Source organism: Adiantum capillus-veneris, chromosome 1, assembly GCF_014529385.1.
Source record: "Adiantum capillus-veneris isolate H3 chromosome 1, ASM1452938v2, whole genome shotgun sequence".
In the NCBI taxonomy this organism is placed as follows: Eukaryota; Viridiplantae; Streptophyta; class Polypodiopsida; order Polypodiales; family Pteridaceae; genus Adiantum; species Adiantum capillus-veneris.
Genome location: NC_140931.1, coordinates 138,080,901 through 138,104,528, shown reverse-complemented (window position 1 = coordinate 138,104,528; position 23,628 = coordinate 138,080,901). Strand labels below are relative to the sequence as shown.

General features: G+C 42.7%; 1 protein-coding gene across 1 annotated transcript in view; it reads left to right on the top strand.

The window, feature by feature from the left end:
* LOC147465658 (uncharacterized) overlaps nt 1–18,747 on the top strand; it is an 86,289-nt gene extending 67,542 nt beyond the window's left edge. The window contains exons 2-5 of the mRNA XM_086521190.1: nt 17,004–17,234; nt 17,311–17,445; nt 17,563–17,626; nt 17,741–18,747. Of these exons, the coding sequence (XP_086377316.1) occupies nt 17,004–17,234; nt 17,311–17,445; nt 17,563–17,626; nt 17,741–18,659 (1,349 nt within the window). The 3' untranslated portion in view covers nt 18,660–18,747. The remainder of the gene's footprint in view (nt 1–17,003; nt 17,235–17,310; nt 17,446–17,562; nt 17,627–17,740) is intronic.
* The last annotated feature ends 4,881 nt before the right edge of the window (nt 18,748–23,628 follow it).

Genomic DNA, 23,628 nt, shown 5'->3' with positions numbered 1-23,628 from the left:
ATACCCCTCCCTAGATACCACCGGGTCCAAATGTAGCTGACCAAAATGTCTCATACTATCGATAATGCAAAAGCGGACCACATCGCCGAATGCAGCTCTCACAAAGATGATGCTCCTGCAGCATAAGAAGATCAATCTCTCCGCCCACAAGGCATCGCTGAAGCTTCTAACGCAATCAACCCCGCTGACGCTGAAACTGGGGCCCACCTAGTCGTTGCACGTTCCATGAGACAATTCTCATGGAGAACGAGAAAGAACCGATGTTGCAACAGCAGCTAACCGCGCTATCTTCGAGGCTGGCTTGGATGGGGAATAATCTGCATCCAAGCGTCCCCGAGATAGGCGTGATTGCAAAGACTATCTATCCCAGGCACAAGAAGAGCGTGTTGTACGCAGGGCAACCTCCTCTGTCCAGGAGTCCTCATGTATGTATACATAGCATGGTGGGCTCTGTGTGTCAGCAAAGAAGCGTACCACAATGTGTCTACATCTTGCAGTGTCTGGAGGTGTCACTGAGAACTTGGCCAGTGGCCACAAAGTCTGTAACCCCTAGGTCTCCCGTGTGATAAGAGAACTCGAGGGCATGTGCCTGCAGCCAAACCATCATTGAGTCCAGAGTCCACTCAGACTGGTCCCAGCCACATAAGGGAAAAGAGAAGCCAACCATTGTGTCCAAGGCCTCTATCCCTCTAGCTGCAAGGTGAACTTTGAAACAAGCTGCCTCAAAGTCCGGTGAAGGGTCGCCAAGAAATCGTGTGAAGTCGTAGGCGAAGAAGTCCCACCTACAACGAATGTCGAAGCACGTCTGTCCGCGAGGAACTGCTGCAAAGGGAGACGTCTGCACCAGAAGGGGGGTTCGCAAGAAAGGCTGTCCCTCTTGCCAAGCGACTCATGACAAAAGTGCTGCCAAGAGATCTCCTAGCAGCCGAGGAAGGTCCTGGCCCATGGGTCGGCTGTGGGGTAGGAGCGGGAGGAGATGTGGAAGCAAGGGGGCTAATGGGGGGGGGGGGCCTCAGGGGGAGTAGGGGATGTCGAAGGTGAGGCTGAGGTGGAGGGTGGAGCTAGGGCCTCGTCCTGCTGAAGTGGGTCGAAACGGTTCCCAGTGGGAACCGACTGCTACTGGCCTGGAGCCTGGCGACCACCTGGAGGGCCAGGCTGATGTGGTGGCCCCTGTCGACGCTAACCACGAACCTGTTACTAGCCCTCCTCTGCATGAGCCCCAGGCTCAGAGGGTGAGTCTGCCCGAGTACCTTGTGACTTTGTCTGCTGATGCTGGCTAGCCCTAGAAGGCTAGGGCTGAGTCTGAGGTGAAGATCGAGGCCTCCTCCGTGGACAGGCCTTCGTAAGATGGCCCATCTGTCAACAAATGAAGCACTGATTCGGGAGGCCCGAATACTCCACGCTCTGGCGGAGCCAACCACCACTCACACGAGGTAGTAGAATGACCTTCGGGAGAGTGTGGGTGTCCCGAAGGAGAACACGTATTGTGGGTATGTGTCACGAGCACGTGGCAGCTGTTTCACAATGTCACGAGGACATGGCAACTACTAACCTTAGTTGTTGGTTTCTTTCCAATGATTTTTGTTTTATTTTTGAGACCCTCTTTTTGAAGTAGCAAACGGTCGGACATTGTATGGCCAATGTGAATGGTAGTTTCATCTGCAAACAGAAAGTTGGTCGGCACTGAAACTCGGAAAGTAAGAGGATGTCTAGGCTCAGTTCAAGATCATGTAGGTGCCCTCATCGCACTTAGCAAGTTGATGGATACTAGGAAGTGAACTCAATAAAGGCATAAAGTCAAGGTGGGATCACCAAGGGAAATACCCGACAGTTGGGCCACATTGCATTTTTGGATGCAGTCCCAATGGGGATAGATGGTCAGAAGACCAGTGGGAACCCAACGGAAGCATCTCCAAAAAATTAGGGAACTGCTATTTTGGGCCACGAAATCTATTCGTGTCGTTAGCTTCAGAATGACAAGGGGAACATTTCATTACTCTGCTACAAAGTCAACTGATGCACCAGTTGAGAGATTTTTAATAAGGAAGCCCAATGCGGGGAAATTGCATGCATGAGTGCCAAGTGGTACTTTTTGGCCAATTTACCAAGTTTGGGAGAACAAAACTCGTAACTAACTATTTGGAGCAGTTTTGGAGACTGATAACTGTGCTTTTCAACCATTTCTCTCCATTTTTGAGCTTCTCATGACTTTACCTAGGACCAAGGGAGCTCATTTTCAGCATTGGAAGGCATCATATGCGTGTTTACAGGGCTGTTTTGTTGCGTTTTCAGCGATACGCAGGTTTTGGCAGCCATGGAAATCTTCCCCTTTTTGCATCTATTTGTTCACAGATGCATTACAGATCAAGCGCAGAAGAGGGGGCACTCGATTTATGTTGGGGGGATGCTTCATTGAGAACCTGTCAGGTTAAGAGCTATGGAGTGCTTTCGTTCCACTCTATGTACAGTGTGGTGCTAGGAGTGATGCCCTGCACACTACACACTGCTCTCTCTCCCCCCTACGTGCAGTTATGTAATGCCCCACAAGAGGGCTCTTCATTTGACTGATGTATAGCTATGTGGTTTCATGCTTTTGTGCTGAGGCAAGAACCTCCTTGAGTAGGAACAGGGGTAGCTAACTGCTACTCCAAAGCAGACACCGGTGTGGGTCATAACCTCACCGTACAGGTGCGTTTTCAGCACTGTGTATGCGCTGTAATTTGACTGTTTCTCAGCCATACGGACGCCAGAACCATTGGGAATAGTGCCCCACTGGCACAGGACAGTTCGGGGACTGTTTATGGCTGAAAACAGGGCAAAAACCAGTAAATACAGCGTGCTGAATTTACTGTTTTGGGCAGGAATCAGAGGGTTTATGCCAGTGGAAGTGAGTTCCAGCAAGGGACTTGGTTTCGCGCAAGTTTTGGGGTATTTATGCTACCGAAATTTGGCCAAAACAGGTGGTATCTAGCTGGATACAGGTAAAGAATTCCCAGGACTCTACTTTGTAATTAACCCTCTCAAAGTATAAAGAAATACCGAAAGGGACGCTAATTTTGGGGCCTAAAGGTTGTCAACGTCTGCTCGGAGCATTCTAGCTTCCGAGCCGTGTGTGCGCTTAAGTGTTAATTCCCGTCGCAGGTTCCTTTTGCAAAGTACTCTCTCTTCCTCTGTGTGTGTCTAAAGTAAAGAATTTTGAGTGAAAGCCAAAGCCTACCGCCCTATGGGCCGGTTTCAGTATGCCAGCAGCCTTGGCTGCTACAGAGGCTACCGTGCGAGGTGTCTCTAAGACGGTCCCAATCTTTGAGCCTATCCTAGAGAGGAGCGGAAGGTACTCCCTTCTCCTGCCAGGGAAGCAAACCGAGATGGAAAGGTCTGCCTCCTCGACAAGAACGTCGATAGCTGGGTCGAAACCATGGCATCACTGTCGAAAATGAGCTCGAACTGCTCACATGGCCAGGGGGCTCATCGCAATGACCTTGGACGCCATCTTGGGGGTCTCAAACTATATCCGGTAATAGCTGTAACAGACTTGGACACTCCAAGTCAAGAATCTACCACGACAGCACCAAATAACCACTTTAAAACAGCTCCCAATTCACAATAGAATTGCACTGGCCCGGCGGAGTTCCGTGCCTAGAGATATTGGCCCCAAACACTGGCGCCCCTTTCGGTATTTCTTTTTGTAGTAATCAAAGTTCAAAGTACAAGAGTGGCTGGGTCTCACTCTTAGACTCTGTGTCCAGATGCTCTACAGAGTGGGAGCCCAATCTACTTATTTATTTTACAAGGGATGCCAAAAGCAGAGCCCCAAAAGCTTAAAGGCAAAAGCTAAAATTAAAAGCAAAGGCTCTTTCTCTCGCAAGCTCTCTTGAGCTTCAAAATTAAAGCAAAGAGTTTCTTCTCTCTCTCTCTGTTTCCAATTTGCGTAGAAAAAGCAAAAAGCATCGCCCCAAAAGCTGTCGTACAGCCAGCGTGAATCCCGGTGCAAATCCTGGACGTCCGTACTGCTGCCACGTCTCATCAACAATTAGGGTTTTTGGCAAATTAGAGTTTCAGAAGTTAGGGTTTCTGGCAGAAATTAGGGTTTTCAGAATTTAGGGTTTCAGCAGTCGGACATTCATGTCATCAAAACCCTAGCAATCGGGCAGCCACGTTATCACTTTGTGGCATACCCCCCTCTTGAAAATAATCGCCCTCGATTACGCCTGCAAAACAGACAGAGGCCATAAACCGTCTTAGTAGACACTGACTGTTAGCACCTACGTACTAGGAACACACATCTAGCACATGTATCAATCGACAGTCACATCACGGGACATCACTAGACATCACAGGACATCACATGACATTCAACACTCATTCGGATCTTAGACCGTGATTTATCGGCAATGTAGCTAGCAATCGCATCTAGATCCAATCGGAACCTCATCGATGCCTGATTGACTAACCCCTATTGCAATCATGTCTATTCAAGATCAATTAGACCAAAATGCTGCAGTCATTTCGTCTATGAGTTCCTACACTTAAAAAAGAAGTCAAGAACAAATCAGTATCATATTCAGGAATTCCATTTCATAAAGTCATACAGCAAAATACTGTCAGCTTTCAGTATCAAAGAAACATTAGTGACTCTAGTATCAAAATTGAGGCATCTGTTGACAAAGGAGCGGAGTGGCTCCCCTCTTGTGCATCCCACTGCACCAGATCTCCGGCCAAGCTGAATTCTGGGTTCCATTTGGAGTAGACTATGCTAAACCAAAAGCCTCGAGGTAAAGTTTCACAATCTGAGGAGTATCTGCTAGGTACTCCTCCTCCATCCACTTTGCATCCAATGCAGGATAGTTCTTGAACTTAACCAAGAACGGCCTTCGGACTTTACCTTTATTCTTTGTATCCTTATGTGCCAAAATCTGTTCAGGAACAAGGATCTCCTCGTTTTCTTCCACTTCCGGTTGCTCATCAGGCTCCCCATCATCAGGCACATCACCTTTGAAAGGTTTCAAGAGATTCACATGAAATGCATTGTGAATCCTCCAAGTGTCAGGAGTTTCAGTCGGAAGGAGACATCATTTATCTTTTCAGAGATCTGGAAAGGTCCGTAGTATCGCATATTAAGCTTTGGAAAAAGCCTCTCCTTTCCCTTTTTCTTTCTCAGGCGTGCCTTCTCAAAACGTAAGAGCACCCAATCATCCTCCTTCAATTTCACGTCGCGACGATGGCGATCCGCTGCCTTTTTATGTCGTTCTTGAGATTTCTGCAAAACCTCGCGAACCTTGGCAAAAGCCGTATCTAAGTCTCGCGTATATTCATCTGCTTAAAAAATCTTATCTTTCGTGCTTAGGAAGGGTGGAACCTTCGCAGCACCTTCAACAATCTCAAATGGCGCCTTCCCCGTCGAGTGTATTGTGTTATTGTAGGCAAATTCCACCAAAGGTAGGTACTTTTCCCATTGAATCTTCTGATCCGAGATATAAGACTTCAATAAATCTAGAACCACTGAATTGACAATCTCAGATTGCCCGTCAGTCTGCGGGTAAAACGATGACGAGGACTGCAACCGCGTGCCAATGTTCTCCCAATTGCCTTCCAAAACAAACTTGTAAATCTGGGGTCCCTGTCGGAGACAATCGTCTCAGGCATGCCATGCAATCTAAAGATCTAGGCCACAAACAGTCTCGCTAAGTGATCCGGCTTGACTGTTTTCTTCACTGGAATGAAATGAGCCTGTTTGCTAAATCTGTCAATAATATTCCAGATACCATAATGACCACTCTGTGTTCTTGGGAGATCAAAAATGAAATCCATTGCAATACTTTCCAGGGGCGGGAGGGTATGGGTAAAGGTTTTAAGAATCCCTGTGCTTTATGCTTGTCAAACTTGACCTTCTGGCATACTAAGCAACTGCGCACAAACTCTTCCACATCCTTCTTGAGTCTCGGCCAAAAGAAGTATCTCTCTACCCCTTTCATGGTGGTAGCAATGCCGCGGTGACCCGTAAAAGGTGGACAGTGCACTACATTCAGTCATAACCTTTTTCCTCAACGGCTGTGTAACGCACAACATGTTTTTTCTCATCAAGTAGCCATCCCGAATGGAATATCCCGCTATTGTCTTTCCATCCCGTATCCGTGTGAAAACGTCTGCAAAATCTGTATCTATGGCATACTGGTCGACCATATCCTCCAAGCTCCTATGATGTATCACGGAAATAGCCAAAACCAACAGCTTTCGAGACAAAGCATCTGCCACCATATTCTTTTGTCCCTGCACATGGACAATCTGGAAGTGAAACTGTGACAAGATGTTTGCCCACCGCATCTGCTTTTCTGAAAGCTGCTTCTGTGACAAGAAGTAGCGCAAACTTTGATGGTCTGTAAAGATAGTAAAATCCGCTCCTAGTAGGTAATGCCGCCATTGAGTAAGAGCATGGATAACCACCGAAAGCTCTTTCTCATAAATCTGTGCTGTCATTTCCGGCCTTGAGAATAATCGGCTCTCGTAAGCAATGACATGGCCTTCTTGCATTAAGACCGCACCCATCTTGCATTAAGACCGCACCCAGACTACGACCACAAGCATCACAATATACTCCAAATGACTTCTGCAAGTCCGGCAAAGTCAAAACTGGTCCCGTAGTCAATTTCTCTTTCAATGTCTGAAAGGCAGTCACCTCTGTGGGGCCCCACGAGAAAGGGACTCCTCTCTGTGTCAAGATATGCAAAGGGGAAGCAACCTCTGCAAACTTTCAAATGAACCGCCTGTAGTTCGAACACAGTCTCAAGAAGCCTCTAACTTCATGGACATTCCTCAAATCGGGCCAATCACGGATAGTCTCTATCTTGGTCGGATCCATTTGCACTCTTGCTGCTGAGACAATGTGTCCCAAAAAGTGTATCTCTGGTAGGAAAAATTCACTTTTCTTTGCATTAATCACTAACTTGTGATCTCGTAATGCCTAAAAGACCTGAAGCAGATGATCTCTATGTTCTGCCTCATTCTTGGAGAAAACAATGATATCGTCAAAGAAAGTGCCAACAAATAGCCTGTACTCTCGAAAAATCCTCTCCATTATCCGGTTAAATGTCGCAGGAGCATTGGTTAAGCCAAAAGGCATCACCAAAAACTCAAATAACCCAAAAGTCGTCCGAAAATCTGTCTTGTAGACGTCTCCCGGCGCGATTCTGATGTGATGATATCGACTCTTCAAATCAATCCTACTAAAGCACAAGGATCCCTGTAATATGTCGAGTATATCATCGATCCTAGGAATCGGAAATCTGTTTTTGTTGAGAGCTCTATAATTGATGCACATTCTCCAAGATCCGTCTTTCTTCAAAACCAACAACATTGGAGAGCAATACGGTGAAGTACTAGGCTGGACAAGACCCTTTTCCAAGAGGTCTTTCACTTGGTTCATAATCTCTTCATTCTGTGCTCGGCTCACATGTTAAGGTGGCCGGTTCAGTGGTGTGCTTCCAGGTATCAGATCAATGGTATCATCTTCAAGATGAGCAGGCGGTAATTCGCCTGGTAGGCCCTTTGAGAAGCAATCGGTGTGAGAGTGGAGAAAATCTTAGCGTTCTTTATCAAGTTTAGACATATTTGTCCTATCCTTATCACTCAATTCTTTCAGAGAGATCGAGTAAACAAACAGACTGGATTTCATTAATTTAGAAATGGCCGAAGCCGATACAATAGGAATAGAATCGCCCTTCAGTTTAATGTCAAGTACAATGGTTCTGCCCTTCTCTGTAGTCAATGTCGCTTTCCTCGCCCGATAATCGACCACGGCGTTGTTCTTGTGGTACCAGGGAATCCCCAAATGTCCTCATGCCCCAAATACCCCTGACAATGCAACCGAAGTTTGCCAATGACAGGTGCAATGGCTACGTCCCTGCCGAGTGCCACTAGAACAGCCTCCGCAAGTGGTCCCATCCGATCGGGAGTGATCTCGAGCCGTGCCGCCAATTCTGGTGAAATGAAGTTGGCCTTGGCTCCTCCATCAAAGAAGATCAAGGCCTCTTGGTTGCCCCAAGCTCGGCAAAGTTCTGTACTCTCGTCCATGGTGTTGGGATCGGTACCCACATAATCTGGAACTAGTCCTGTTTTCATCTTGCCTTTTCTTCCACGTTCCTCAGCTGCTCTCGAACTCTCAGGCCTTTCATCGTCCTTGTCATTATATTCTCTCTGTGCCTTTTTAGGGCACTTCGCGAAGATATGTCCATGTTCCCCGCATCCAAAGCACTTTCCCTCCCTGATGAAGCGAGCTCTCTCCTAAGGAGTAAGCTTGGGTCGTAAGCTTGGGTCGTGCATCCTTCTTTTCTGGGTTGCTCTTTCTCTTTCTACTTTCATTCGCTGAAGGCTGTTCGGCTCGTTGTGTCATGACCTCATCGGTGGGGTAGGTCAGACTGTCAGAGTGAATGGCAAAGCCCCGTTTCGCATGACTCATCAACTCCTGAATAGAAGCTGACTTCTGTTCCAAGCAGTGATCTCGGATCTCTATAGGTAGACCCAATGTAAACCGCTCAATCTGTTCTCTGAACGAGACCTTCTTGAATGAAGAGGCGGGTAGAAAAGAGCTCCAGAATCTCTCGCAATAAGCATCCACTGGATCTCTCTTGGTCATCCGAAGATGGTTCCAAGCAACTCATATATCGCGTTCATACTCTTGAGTCAGCCAAGAAGAAATAAAAAGCTTCTTAAATTTCAGCCATTTAACTAGCGCAGTCTTGTTTAAAAGAAGCGTGGACCACCAAGTTCGAGCATTCCCCTTAAAATAAGAGGCAGCTCTCCGAATCTTGGAGTGCTCTGAGTAGCGTCCTCCCGCGAAAACGATGTCAAACTGTTGTATAAAAGACAAAGCCTTCGAAGCATCTTTATATCCTGAAAAGGTGTCAAATTTGATTGACTGTCCACCTTCCTTAAACTCTCGGACTTTCTTGCTTTTATCTTCCAGAAAGTCATACTGGTTGGCTTTATAAAATTTCTTCTTGTTCGAATAAAAGTTGCCGTCATCAGAGTCTGAACTGTCTGTAGACGAGTCCTCTGTAGAACTGTCACTCACTAGGCGAGATTTAGACTTCTTTTCCTTTTTCTTGCCCTTTCCGAAGCGTTGTTTCTTGCTTCGCTCTTTGCCTTCTCTGTCTTCTTCGCTCGAGTTAGAAGAGCTAGAAGAACTGTCAGAAGAAGAAGAGGAAGAAGAAAAACTAGGTACTCCTTCAAATCAAACACGCTTCTTCTGTTTCTTTGCCTTATCAAATGTCGATTGACGACCCAAATAACCCGGGAAGTCAGTGCCTTTCTTCTGCTTTTTGCCGTGCTTTTTAGCTTTGTTCTGCGTGTGAAAAAGCTGAGCAATCTGTGCATCAACCACCTCTTCTAATTCCTTCTCTGAATATTTCTTGTGAGCAGAAGGTTTCTTGAGAGCGGGTTTCCGGGGTGGTGTTATTGTTTTTTGCCACTGCTCGTGCACTTCCTGAAAAGAAGTCTTGCTCATATATTTTGCCAATTTTGGGTCCTTCGCAAAACTGAGCATCATCTTTTTGCATCGCCGATCAATTGACGATGCTCCATCTCTCGTCGCTTCGCCTAAGTAGGCCGAGGCTGGCCATACTCTGTCGGAATCTTCGTTGTGATCCCTTCCCGCATCTCCGGATGCAGAGGGAGTCGACTGATTCTTGCGTGAAGCCATAGGTGCCGCGGAAAAAAAATTGGGATCGGATTTCCTGTAGAAGAGAAATCCGCCATGCTCTAATACCACTGTAATAGACTTGGACACTCCAAGTCAAGAATTTACCGCAACAGCACCAAATAACCACTTCAAAACAGTTCACAGTTCAAATAGAATTGCACTGGCCTGGCGGAGTTCCGTGCCTAGAGATATTGGCCCCAAAGACTTGCACCCCTTTCGGTATTTCTTTTGGTATTAATCAAAGTTCAAAGTACAAGAGTGGTTGGGTCTCACTCTCACTCTGCGTCCAGATGCTTTGCAGGGTGGGAGCCCAATCCACTTATTTATTTTACAAGGGATGCCAAAAGCAGAGCCCCAAAAGCTTAAAGTCAAAAGCCTAAAAATAAAAGCAAAGGCTCTTTCTCTCACAAGCTCTCTTGAGCTTCAAAATTAAAGCAAAGAGTTTCTTCTCTCTCTGTTTCCAATTTGCGTGAAAAAAGCAAAAAGCATCGCCCCAAAAGCTGTTGTACAGCCAGCGTGAATCCTGCCGCAACATCCGGCGCAAATCTCGGACATCCGTACTGCTACTACGTGTCATCAGCAATTAGGGTTTCTGCAGATTAGGGTTTTTGACAGAATTTAGGGTTTTCAGAATATAGGGTTTCAACAGTCGGACATTCATGTCATCAAAACCCTAGCAATTGGGCAGCCACGTCATCACTTTGTGACAATAGCAACACCCAAGAAGCTGAACGTCGAGGATCTTGCCACCTCTGCTAAAAGGCGAGCCTGGAGGTCTCCTCTGCTAGGTCGGGTGCCGATGGATGATCTTGCAAATGACGGAGGTCGCCTGAAGGCGCTCTACCTGTGTTGCGAGGCTCGCTTGCTCTCTCGGTGAAAGAGAAAGTCGGATCGTGGGCTCTACAGGGTCGAGCGAGGGGGCTTCTTGAGAGTCCCTCTAGGATGGAGCACGAGCCTCCATCCGTGTCTGCTGTTGTGTAGGAACGCGAGATGAAAGGAGATGACCCACTGAGGAAACCCCGACAAGCAATGTCAGGAGGTCGAACCCTTCGTAGCAAGTCGAGAGGCGCCTTCAGGGGGAGAGGAGCCAGCGAACGGAACGGGGGGGGGGGGGGGGTCAATGCACGAAGGGGGGAGAGGCAGGCAAAATGGAAGCGAGTGGGAGGGGCAGCGCGAGGGGGGAAGAAGCGAGGGAGCAGCGCGGCAGGGGAGGGGGGCTGGAGCGAGGGGGGGATGTCACAGGAGTGAGAGGAGAGGGGCTGGGACGAGGGGGCGGCGCGAGAGCTGGAGCGAGGGGGGGGGGTAGCGCAAGGGTGGGAGTAGGACAACATCAGTGAGCTTGCTCAAGGCTATCTATCTTTCCATTGCACACTAAGTGATACACTCTCTTTTGTGTGCCTTGAGCTTCCTTCGTCTTCTCCAAGTTGTGTGTGTTCTTCTGCAACCCTAATTCCAACAGATTAGCAATTAGCTAATCCGGTTCCTGTTCAAAAGCCTCTTGCCTTCTTGGCAAACATGCATAAAACCCACAAGAGTGTACTGTCATTTGAGGAGCCCAACTAGTGGGGCATTACTATATGTGTAAGGGGGAGAGAGATGCGCAAGAGTGGAATCATCGCTCTACATGAGACAAGGGAGAAGGCAAGCTTTCCATTAAAGGTGTGAACCTGAAAATCCACTCACGAATCTGAAAAATACAGTCCTCTCTCTCTCTCTTCTGGGCGGCCCCCAACTGTGAATCAGCTTCTGGAGTGCATGTTGACCAACAGATTGGTCTCCTGTTGACATGTGTCCACTATGCCCCTTATGGTTTAATTTTTTTAAATTCCTCCCAACTTATAAAGTTGTCAGTGACTTGCCGAGTGGCCCAAATTCCATTCAGGCGCACGCTTCCATACTCATCAGAATTCAGTGCTAACTAGCTCAAACAGTCACAGATTGATTGACATAGATTCCCAATGTGAGAAACCCGTTTAGTTGTAGCCGTTTCACACTCGCCATGCAATGTCCAGACTCCACTTGCACCTTTTCAAGAGTTTCGGGAAATTAAATTATGTAATACATATTTAGAGAAGGCAATAGGAAAAATGCACCTCCTGGTGACATACCCCACCCTTGAAATACTACAAGCGACCTCGCTTGCATGCCAATAATACTCGCCGATATCTCTTGATATCACATATATTCTATGATGGGAATCAAAGATATACATTCGTCCAGAACTGTAGCGTTGTACGATTAAGAATCCCACCAACCTGGCTATCACACCTATATCAAACATAGAAGTTTTCTGGTGTACTCTCAAGTTCAAACTCCTTGCACTCAAATTGTGTATGGGAAGAGTAGATTACAATTGCTTAACTACACCATGCTCTCACATTGCCCTATAGAGCCACATCAAGTCACAGTGGGTTCCATTTGAAAAGATTCAAGATAAAGTTGCAATAACTAAGGTGAATCAACCAATTCAGACTCTTGCATGCATTCGGCATCCATTGATGGATAGTACTTCACCAAGTAGCGTCGTGCAACCTTTCCTCTAACCTTCCTTTTCTTATGTGCCAATATATGTTCAAGAAGTAGATTCTTATCTCATTCTTCCACTACGGGTTGTTCCTCATCACATGTTCTCTAGCACATCACCAACAAAGGCCCTTAGAAGGCTGACATGAAAAGCATTATGTATTTTCCAGCCTTCTGGTAGCTTTAATGTGTAAGCGACATCGTTGATCTTATCCAAAATCTGAAAAGGATCATAATATCGCATACTAAGCTCTGGAAAGAAACGTTCCTTGCCTTTCCTTTTTCTTACCCTGGCCTTTTCAAAGCGCAAAAGTACCCAATCACCAAGTGAAAATACAAGTTTACAACGATAACAATCAAAAACTTTCTTTTGCTTAGTCTGAAGCTATCTTTATCCAAAGCTATCTTTATCTTCTTGTATGTTTCATCCATATCTTATACATACTTGTGTGCCTCAAATATCTTATCCTTACTTTGCAAAATGGGTGGGACTTTCTGAAATCTTCCCTCCTTCCACTATCTCAAATGGCGCCTTGCTTGTTGATGTATGCACAGTGTTATTGTAAGCATATTCAACCAATGATAGGTGGTGTTTTCAAGTTGCCATGTAACACATAACATTTGTTCAGATCTAGGAAAATAGAATTTGCCTCTTTTAACTCTTTATCAGTTTGTGGAGGAAACAAAGATGAGAACTTTAGCGTCATGTACTCGAATAATGTCTTCTAGAAAAGCCTCGTCATACGTGTTTCCCCGTCACTAACAATTGATGAGTCATCCCATGATACTAAAAGATATTGCTCATAAATATCTTAACCATGTATTCTGGCTTTATCTTCTTCCTGACAGGATTGAAATGAGCGTGCTTATTGAACCTGCAAATGATAGTCCAAATCCCATCATTACCTTTTTGCGTTCTTGGAAGATCAAAGAAAAAGTCCATGGCTATGCTTTTTCATGGCCTATCAGGAATCAGCAATGGCTGCAACAATCCTGGTAGCATTTGCCTATCAAATTTGACTTTCTGGCATACTAGGCATGATCTTACAAATATGTCAACATCTTGGCCAATAAAAGAATGACTCAACCGCTTTTAGTGTCGCATCAATTCCAGCATATGGTGGACCATGACTTTCCATTAAAACCTTTGGTCGTAACTGTTTAGTAACGCATAATTTTCCATGCATCATGAGAAAGTCACTCTTAAGCGTATAGTGTTCATGATGTTTCCCATCAACAAGTTGATCATAAATTCTTGCAAAATCTGAATCTTCAACATATTGTATCTTTATTTTGTCTAGTTCACAATGGTACGAAATTGACACTGCTGAAATTTGGGGCTTTCGTGACAACGCATCAGCCACCACGTTCTTTTTCTCTTCCACATTCACAATCTGAAAATGAACATTGACAAGATGTTTGCCCATCGCATGTGTTTCTCAGACAACTTGGTATGTGTGAGAAAGTATCGCAAGGTTTGATGATTTGTTTCGACAACAAAATCAGCCCCTAGCAGATAGTGTCCTCCAACTAGTGAGAGCGTGAATTATTGCCAACAATTTTTTCTCCTAAACTTGCAAGTTCTTTTCGGCCTTCAAAATAAGTCTGCTTTCATATGCCACTAATCGATCATTTTGCATTAGAACTGCACCAAGGCTATACTCATACGCATCAGTGGCATAATGAAACCGGATCCGAAGTAAGCTTTTCTTTCGAGTGTTTAAAGGCTAAAATTTCCTTTGCTGTCCACTTGAAAATAACTCCCTTTCCTTGTAGAACATGGAGTGGAGAAGCAATCTCAACCAAATTTCGGATAAACCAGCGGTAATAGGAACATAAACCTAGAAATGATTGCTTTCATTTTAGCAGGATCCATACATACCCGATCCTTTGAAACAATGTGCCCATGTCTTCCAGAAAGAATTCACTCTTCTTCGCATTAACGAGTAACATGTTCCTGCTTAGCTCATTGAAAACTACGTTTAAATGATCCCTATGCTCCTCTTCAGACTTTGAAAAGACAATCATGTCATCAAAGAATGTATCCATGAAGGTTTTATGATCCAACACTCGCATCACCTGTTTTACTTGACATATCTTCATTTTGGGCATATCTGTCATATCTTCATTTTGGGCATATGGCTGTGAAAAACCAGCCATACCAAAGCATTCGAAAATGACCATAGGCACCCTGAAAAGCTGGTTAGACACCTATGTTCCCCCACATAGGGTTGACCATGCTTGGTTGCATTGTCCCAAACACTTTCCCTAGCATATAACCTTGCAAAGCTATGGGAGGTCCAACCATTGAACCACCTGTAAAATAGCCAGGATATGAAGTAGACAATGGAAGGGTCTGACACATAGCATGTTCATTACTCCCTTGACCATTCACAAACGGTTCGTGTCCAAGTAAAGCAAATTTCTTTGGATCAATGGACACCACTGGTTACTCAATCACATGGGTTTCCCTCGAGCATCAAGAGACCCCATTGCATAAGAAATCTCCTTTTCTTGCAACGCCTCAGCATGCCCTGTGTAGGAGCGTGTAAGAAGTCCTACATCCTTGGGTTCTTGACCAACTACTAAAAAATTTCCATGCAGCTAAGTAGTTGAGCTTTAAACAACTTGTCCTCTTCTTGAAGAGTTGAAGGAACTTTCTTTGTGCCAAGATTCCTCTTCAATTATCTCGTCTCTCTCTCTGCCTTAATGATATGCTCTGTGTTGCTTTCACCCACAACAATTCACGCTGCACTTTTTGAAGAAAAAGTGACTATCTTGTTGATGGAACCATATAACCGGCCAGTACACAGTAGAGGGCGGCGCTAATTCAGTTACGTGATAATTTCACACAAAGGATTAAGAAGAATAGAGAACACGGATGTATCTAGCAACTAGAATGTTACTCACACAAAGACTGACACCTGTAGGCCCCAAAGACTGGCGCCCCTTTTGGTATTTCTTTATTCAATGGAAATAAACGATCCGAAAACTTACAGAAACTCTCACCAAGCTGTCCAAACCTGTCAAGGGCGAAAATTGTAGGTTTTCAACCCCATTTTGGCAACATAACAACGCCAAAATCTTTGTAGGTCAAAAGCACAAGCCTAGGTCGCATTCCCTTGCATTTTAGAAGCTGTAACTAAATTTCAGCATGCTGTAATTTTCTTCTTTTTGTCATTGACAGGAACCCAAATGCTTGTATAACCATCCCATGGCTTCCCCAAGGCTTTCCTAGTGTTATCTTGCAGTTTAGGTGCGAAACCCTAAGCCTACAAATAAAGTCAGTAAGTTGTAACTCTGTCTTTTGGATCGTTTTGAGCAGAGCAAACACGTCTATCAGTGTTTCAAGAGCTCTCGCATGCAATGGGATACTTCCCCTTGGATTTGGAGGAGTTTCCGCGCGAGAAAACTCTCTTGTTTCGCAATTTGTCACGATGGAACTGTGTGTACCTGTGGGGGATTAGCAATTAGCTGATCCGGTTCTTGTTCAAAAGGCTCTTGCCTTGGCAAACGCGCATAAAACCCACAAGACTGTCAATAGTCATCTGAGGAGTGCAACTAGTGGGGCATTACCATATGTGTAAAGAGGGAGAGAGATGCACGAGAGCGGAATCATCGCGCTACATCAGACAAGGGAGAAGGCAAGCTTTCCATTAAAGCTGCGAAGCTAAAAATCCACTCACAAATCTGAAAAGTACAACCCTCTCTCTCTTTTGGGCACCCCCCAAGTGGGAATCAGCTTCTAGAGTGTGTTGACCACTAGGTTGATCTCCTACTGACATGTGTCCACTATGCCCCTAACGGCTTAGTTCTTTAATCTCTCCCAACTTATAAAGTTGTTAGTGACTTCCTGAGTGGCCAAATTCCATTTATACGTATGCTTCCATACTCTAATAAGTGTTTAGCGCTAACTGGCCCGAACAGTCACTGACTGACCGACCTAGATTCTCAATGTGAGAAACCCGTTTAGCTGCAGCCGTTTCACACTGTCCATGCAATGTCCACTTGCACCTTTTCAAGGGTTTCGGGGAAAACAAGAAAAAATAAAATAAAGAAAAATTATGCAATACATATTTAGAGAAGGCAACAAGAAAAATACACCTCTTGGTGACAGGTGGTGATCCATGCAAGGCAGTTCATGCATGGCATGTGGTGGCTCATGCAAGGCAGCTGGCCACAACACTATTCCATATATTTTTTGGCCTTACGTAAGCTCGGAGTATTTGTGTTATTGGGTGTATTTTTCTCTTCGTTCCAGTTTTTCCTCCTCTAGCTTTGGGAAGAGGTTTGATTCATGACTTGGTAATGTCTTAGGAATGTTGTAACTTTTGAACATTTTGTTTGTTGCTAATATATTTTTTAAGCATCCTTTGTTCTCGTTCGTGTCAAAAAGTCTTATCTCTTCAAGGTTGGACAGACCCCACTTTTAGCTTTTTCATCAATGTTTTGTACTTCCTTGCAAGCTAAACTTTTTCTTCTTTCAAAGAACAATCCTCAAAGGATCATTCGTACATTACTTTTACGCAAAAAGGAATGAGTGAGTGGATGCACACATGCTTTTATTTTTGATAAGTTGTATGGTATCCGATGGCATTGTATCTGCTGCACCTTTAGAAATTGCATCAAAGTAGGCAAAAGAATCTTGGTTCTTAAAGGTTTCTCTAATTGGTATATACGCTAACAAGCCTTGAGCACTTGGTCCAAGTTTTTTTGTGGTTGTTGAGCTTTGATGAAAGCATTTGTGTAACGCTTTGCGACTAAGTTTTTGTTATGTGTTTCTTAGTTCAAGAAAATGCAAATACTCCAGAAAGTGATCAAATTGAAAGCCAAAAGTCAAACAGTCTTTTCTGCTCGGACATGGAGGATGGTTTAGGAGGTGTTTCTGGAGGCTCTAATGCAGGTCTCCTACAGAACTTCAGCTGGGAGGCACTTGGGCGCCCTCCAGGCAGCACTTCTGAATTGACAACTTTTGAAGATGAGCTCGAAGAGCAAGATGAACATTCTGTAAAGTCAGGTAGTGGGCATGGAAGGCAATGCATCATAATGATCTAATGTAAGGAGATTAACATAATCTTAATCAATTTTGACAGATCGGAAAAGGTTGCACTACAAGATTGAGGGCGACAAAGAGATGGATTCTTCTAAACGCTACAAATGCAGGTTCTGCACCATGACATTCCAAAAAGCACAAGCTCTGGGGGGGCATATGAATAAACACAAGCAAGGCAAGTGTTTCTTTCTCATTTTGTATGTTCAATGCTTTTGAAATTTATGTTTGGATAGAAGTAAACCATAGACATTCATTGCAAGATTCATTTAACAAGTGAATTTTTAACTTTCAGAACGTCAGAATGAATCGTGGAATAGAGCATTGCAACTGATACAGCAAGGGAACCCATCACCCACGTAAGGAAAGCATAAAACTACTTAAATTAAGCGTCTTCAATTGCTTTGTATGAGTTCATACATAACTCTTGATAAAAGAGATGCTTATTACTACATGTTTTCATGGTGTGCAAGTTTGTCAGGTGGTCATCATGAACTCTTCTCATCGCATTCAAGATCTGGACCTTACCACATGCAAGGGTCACGTATCCCATCTGAACACGATATTCTTGGAGTCGGGTCCCACAAGAGTATCGATGATGATATGTTTTTATGCAACAATGCAGAGACTGTTATAGACACATTACACACACGGTTGAATGGTTGGACTCTCCCGGATCCGAGGCCACAGTTGACTTTTATGAATCAGCCACCATTGTGCAATAGAGTTTTAACCCAGATACCATTTACTGGTTACGATGCAGCGAACTTTGTTTCGTACATGGACTCCAAATCTTTACCTACGAGCATGGGGAGTGTGTTCCCTCAAGGTGGCTCCGAAAGGTTCTTTGATCAGGGCTTCTCTGCTTCGGGATTGAGAGAGACTGGACTACAATGCTCTTTGCAAAAATATGAAGACGTGCCTCCATTGCCAGAAACTCGAATCTCACAGCAAGTGCCGTCGTCAATGCAGCTGCTTGGACTTTCGCATGAGGAAGCAGTACATGGAGGACCAACATGGAAGCAGTACATGGAAGAAACTGTACACGGAGGACTAATATATCCATATCGAATGGAACGGGTAAGAGAATCGGAAGCATTTTGTAGAGGTGAAGCCCATTCGAATCCAATTGAAGCAACCAGAGAATGGAAATCTTTGAGTCATCTTATTGCCGTTGATGGCTCTCAAGGATTCTCCGTTAAGGCCTTGCCAATTCATGCTAACCTCCATAGTAATACAAGGGCAGTTTCTTTTGATTCAGCACCACAAATGGGAGGCCCAAGTATAACACTCGAGAGTAGTAATGGTACTTCTCACACAAGAATTGTAGATGGTGCAAATGAATCATCTACTTCAAGTGAAGGTGGTTGGAGAAAAGATAACATGAAGTGAGATATTATGAGGTCATACTTAAATGATAGGAAGATACCTTATCTAACCATTGAGTACCCAAATTCTCTTTAAAATCATTTTATGAGTACTTTTTGTAGCAGTCATGAATATGATTATATTTGTAGCTGATAGTGTGACCTTCTTCTTAAGAAGAATATTTATAGAGTTGTCATTAAAATGTCTGAAAACAAAAAGGGTACTGCTCTGTTTTGAAAATTTGTTACATTTTCATGGATTATTTTATAATTCGTGATTATATTTGCAGGTGATGTGTGTGATCCATTTCTCAAGGAAAACATTTATAGAGTTGTCATTAAAATGTCTGAAAACAAAAAATGTGTTGCTCTGGTTTGAAAAATTTTTAATTTGTTGAAAATTTGTCTGGGTTTTACGTAAGAGACTGGAACCTTAAGCTAGACAAGAAGTGCCTCTTTGTGGTAACACGGGAGCGAGAGAGAGAGAGAGAGAGAGAGAGAGCACTCAAGCACTGCCAGGCAAACTTTTCTACATCAGAGAGTACACAGATGCTAAATCGCTGCCAACGTGCCCGCCAACCACCCACGTATAAGGGTTCAAATAATTGAGACACCCCACGACCCATAAAATAAAATAAATAATGAAGAGTCGCCATAGATAATAAATAGGGTGCCCATTCAAAAAGACCTTTAAGCCACCATACCGGACAAAAACCCCATGATGCCTCTAAACTAGTAAAAGGCCAAGTACAACCACAAAGAAGCCACCACTCACTAGATTTAGAAAAGAAACCTTGGTCATGACCTCCAAAACTAAAACACCTCTATCAATCAAATCAATGCAGCCCAAAATTTAGCATGGGATAGCAAATAGTTATAGCATGTTCATAGAGGCCGACAATACTTGTATCCTATTGAAGTGATTGAAGAATGGAATCTCTAGGTTGTTAGTAGGTAAGACACATCTTTGAGTCAATGAGTACTACATTGAGGTCTTTGTCGTTGCCAACGCATGGTAATCTTCGTAGTCATACAAGGGTAATTCCAATTGTTTCACTACCACAAATTGACCAAATTTAATACATGGAATCAGCAATGCTACTTCTCACACAATAATTATTTAGAATACAAGTCAAGTTTAGGGATGAAGTAATCTCTAAAATTCACCACTCGTTTCAAAATTTGTGTTTCTATTCCTAAGGAGAGCTATTCTATTCTAAAAAGGTTTTAGCAAGCCTTCATGCTCACAAGAAAGAACTCTGTCATGCTTCATTCTTTATTTGATCATTTTGCAAATATTCTCAAGTGGAGCAAACAAGCCCTAATTCTTAAAATTCTTGCTTGCTTTGAGGTATCTATAAATCCTTTTGGGCTTACTAAAGCGCACATGTAAGTGTACTTGCAAAGCTATAATTCTATGCAAATTCAAGGTCAATTGTATCTTTTTGGATTTTAAAGGGATTGTATTACTCCCTATAATTTTGAAAAAAAAATTCTTTCAAAAAATCAAGTGAGGGGAAAAAAGAGCCAGAATGGTGTTGAAAGGGAAAAGTCTTATGTGCATTGACGCCCTAAATAAGGAAGGTTTCTAACATACATGCAATATGCATATATCTTTCATATTCTTTTATTTGTATCCCTTGGTCTTTCCTTCTCCTTGAGGATTGATAGTTTTCAAATCCTATGAAATACTTATTTGAGGGTGTGATTACTTCCCTGATTATTTTCTTATCTCACTATCACTTGCTATTCTTGCCCATTTTGGTAGTTAGTTGATTGTGAACAAACTCCACCTCTTTGCTTGCAAAGACTATTCTTTTCCCCTTATGGGAGTTTAGAAAGGTACTATGATCAAGGCTTCTCATTTCCAACATCAAGAGGGGCAAATCACAGAGCTCTTTGCAAACATATACATACTTGCATCCATGACCATAGACTTGAATCTCATATCAAGTGCCTCCATTCACATCAATGTATCTTTTGAATTTGTCAAAGAGGAAGCCATATATGAAGGATGAGCATGACGATATCCAATCAAAATGGTAAGAAAACTATTACTTTTGAAACCCAAAATTTTGCATGAGAAACCAGTGCAATATATAGAGGAGGAGCATGATGATATCCAATCAAAATGGTAAGAAAACTATTATTTTTGAAACCCAAAAGTTTGCATGAGAAACCAATGCAATATATAGAGGAGGAGCATGACGATATTCGATCAAAATGGTAAGACAACTATTATTTTTTAAGCCCAAGATTTTGCATGAAAATCAAGTGCATAGAGAACACATCCATACCCAATGGAGGTAACAAAGTACATATTTCTTGGTATTTTCAATGCAAAAGGAGTTTTTAGACGAGTAGAGGTATATCAACTCAGAGTGGCTAAAAATGGACAATTCTTAGTGTCGTCAAGCACAACAGTTATTTGAGTCACCTTAGTGACCTATATAATTCTCCAAAATTCTTTTTAAGGTTCTCAAAAAATTATGCTACTCTTGATGTACTACAAGGGTAATTTGCTTTGACTCAAATAATGTTGCATGCAAAAGCAATCCATATAGGTCGAGCACATATACATATCCAATGGAATGAGTAAGGAAATATATATATCGGCATTTTCAATGGAAAAAGAGTTTATAGAGGTGTCAAATAGTTGTATCCAATCAGAGTGACTAAAAACTGGACAATGCTTAGTGTCAATGGACATCACATTTAATTGAGTAATCTCAGTCCCTTTATGATTCTCAAGATTTTTTTAAAAGTCTGTGAAATTCATGTTACTTCTAATGAAAATTCTCTTTGATTTAGCACTGCACATTGAATGGCCAAGTTTAGCATCGAGGAGTAGCATTGCTACTTCTCCGAAAGAAACTAAAATAGAAAACAATTAACACAATTGAGCAACCACTTTTCACTGAAAAATTAGCATGTAAATAGTTTTTACGACATTAGGTATGTGGATATATATTGTAGAAGATGTGTGGACTGCACTTTTGGAAGATTATATGTTGCAAATGTACATTCTAAGCCTATCTATGATTTGCCTCGGTGTCTCTTTTTCTTCTTTCTTGAGGGTCAAAATTAACTAGTGTTGTACTTGATTGATTCCAATCTTTGAATGTGCTTCAAAAAAATATTTAACTAGGATGCTAAACTCATGCATCAAACTTGATTTCAAAGTCTAATATCATGTTAAAGCTCTTGAGACCATGATAAAACCGAATCCCTAATACTTGTGTGTGATCTGTCATTTCTCCTTCAAAAACTACTCACCTATATTGAGCCACATGGTCATACCAATCTAGGTTTCTTAAGCAAACTAGGCCTTCCTTTCTATTTGAGATAGCTAAAATTATCCTTACTCGCATTGTGATATTCATTTCCTCATTCATAAAAGCGCAAGAACTATAATGGTCATCCAACTGTTTGATTAAAATGCATTCCCATGGTGAAAGGGTACACTCCTACCAATCTGATAGTTTTATAATCTAGTCCTCCATTATTTTTAGAAAGAATCACACAATTATTATCAAGGTACAAAGTATTGATAGTCATTTATAATATAATTGTGAGAGGAAGCAACACTACCACCTTTGCAATCAAGTACATCATTGGAAAAGTCACACTTGAGGCCAAAAAAGTCTACTTGTCTTGGTGTTCTGCTGATCGTTAATATTAACATAGAGAAGCCATTAGGTTGGCACTCTAATGTTGTAGTGTTTTTTAAGGTCTCTAATTCTTGTAGATTTTTTCCCCCTAGTTTCAAATCTAGAGATAAACTAAAATCAAGTGGGATCACTCTAAACCTAAGTATTTTATTGTTCTGTCTTGTCCATGCAAGATGAATTGTGTCACCTTCATGTGCAGTCACTTCATCACCTTCTTTGTATGTAATGAGAGCATTAAAAAGGTTTCATCCTCATAAATTATATCCTAAAAAGAATCATTGGCATTTTTGTAAGGGGATAAAACCTTTTATACTTCTCATCCTCGAATATAAAACCCATGGCAAGATCAAATATTGATGATGAGATTAGAAATGATCATACATGGCTTTCTCTAAAGAAACTTATCTAGAGGGAAAACACAATTGATAATAAAATGTGGACTTTCCTTCCACCCCCCCTTGTCTTCGATTTCTCGTTCACAAACTTTTAGCACTTGGTCATCTTGGAATAACATACTTATTTGCATCCGTATAGTTTGGTTTTTTTGCTAGAATGATTGGAATTCATCTCAATTATTAGAATTTAGAAAGGTATGGATCCAATGATCTCACAAAACCGTGTCCATTGTTAGACAATGATGATCAAGGTGGTTCATAACATACTGAATGTGGCGAATGTGTACGGTTCCGCACAAATATATATATATATATATATATACACGTACGTTAAACCTTAAATCACCGAACTTTCTAGGACATTTCCAATTAAAAACAAGATTACATGCATTAGCTTTTGAAGACATCTCTGTGTATGTGCCCAAAAGTCTACGAAATGGCTCAAAAACCCTCGCGAAATCACTCGATGGCCTCATCTCATCAAAAAGAAATTCAAAAATTGACTTGTACGGATTGTTCCATACCGTACGGTACGAAAGAGATCAATAAATGCATTTTGAAACAACCTTGATGATGATGTTGACAACAATGATGCTTTCCACATGTCTACCGAGGACAAACTGGATGGGTATAACTATCCACTATACATGAGAATTCAATCTTGATGCTTTCATAAAATTGGACTCCCTCCTACCGTTCAAGATGGTCATGCTACCTTAATAATAACTGTATTCAGCTTTTGGTTCTGATAATCATACAACCAATCACTTGCCCAACAAAGTTATATATTACAAGGAATTCCTTAAGTTGCAACTAAAATTCAGCTTTTATGGCTTGTGAAGAGGTCCTCTCTTTTCACTGCATTCTACTCTTGAGCCCTAAGTACAGAAACCAGTAACAAAAGCATCCCCTTCACATTCATCCATCT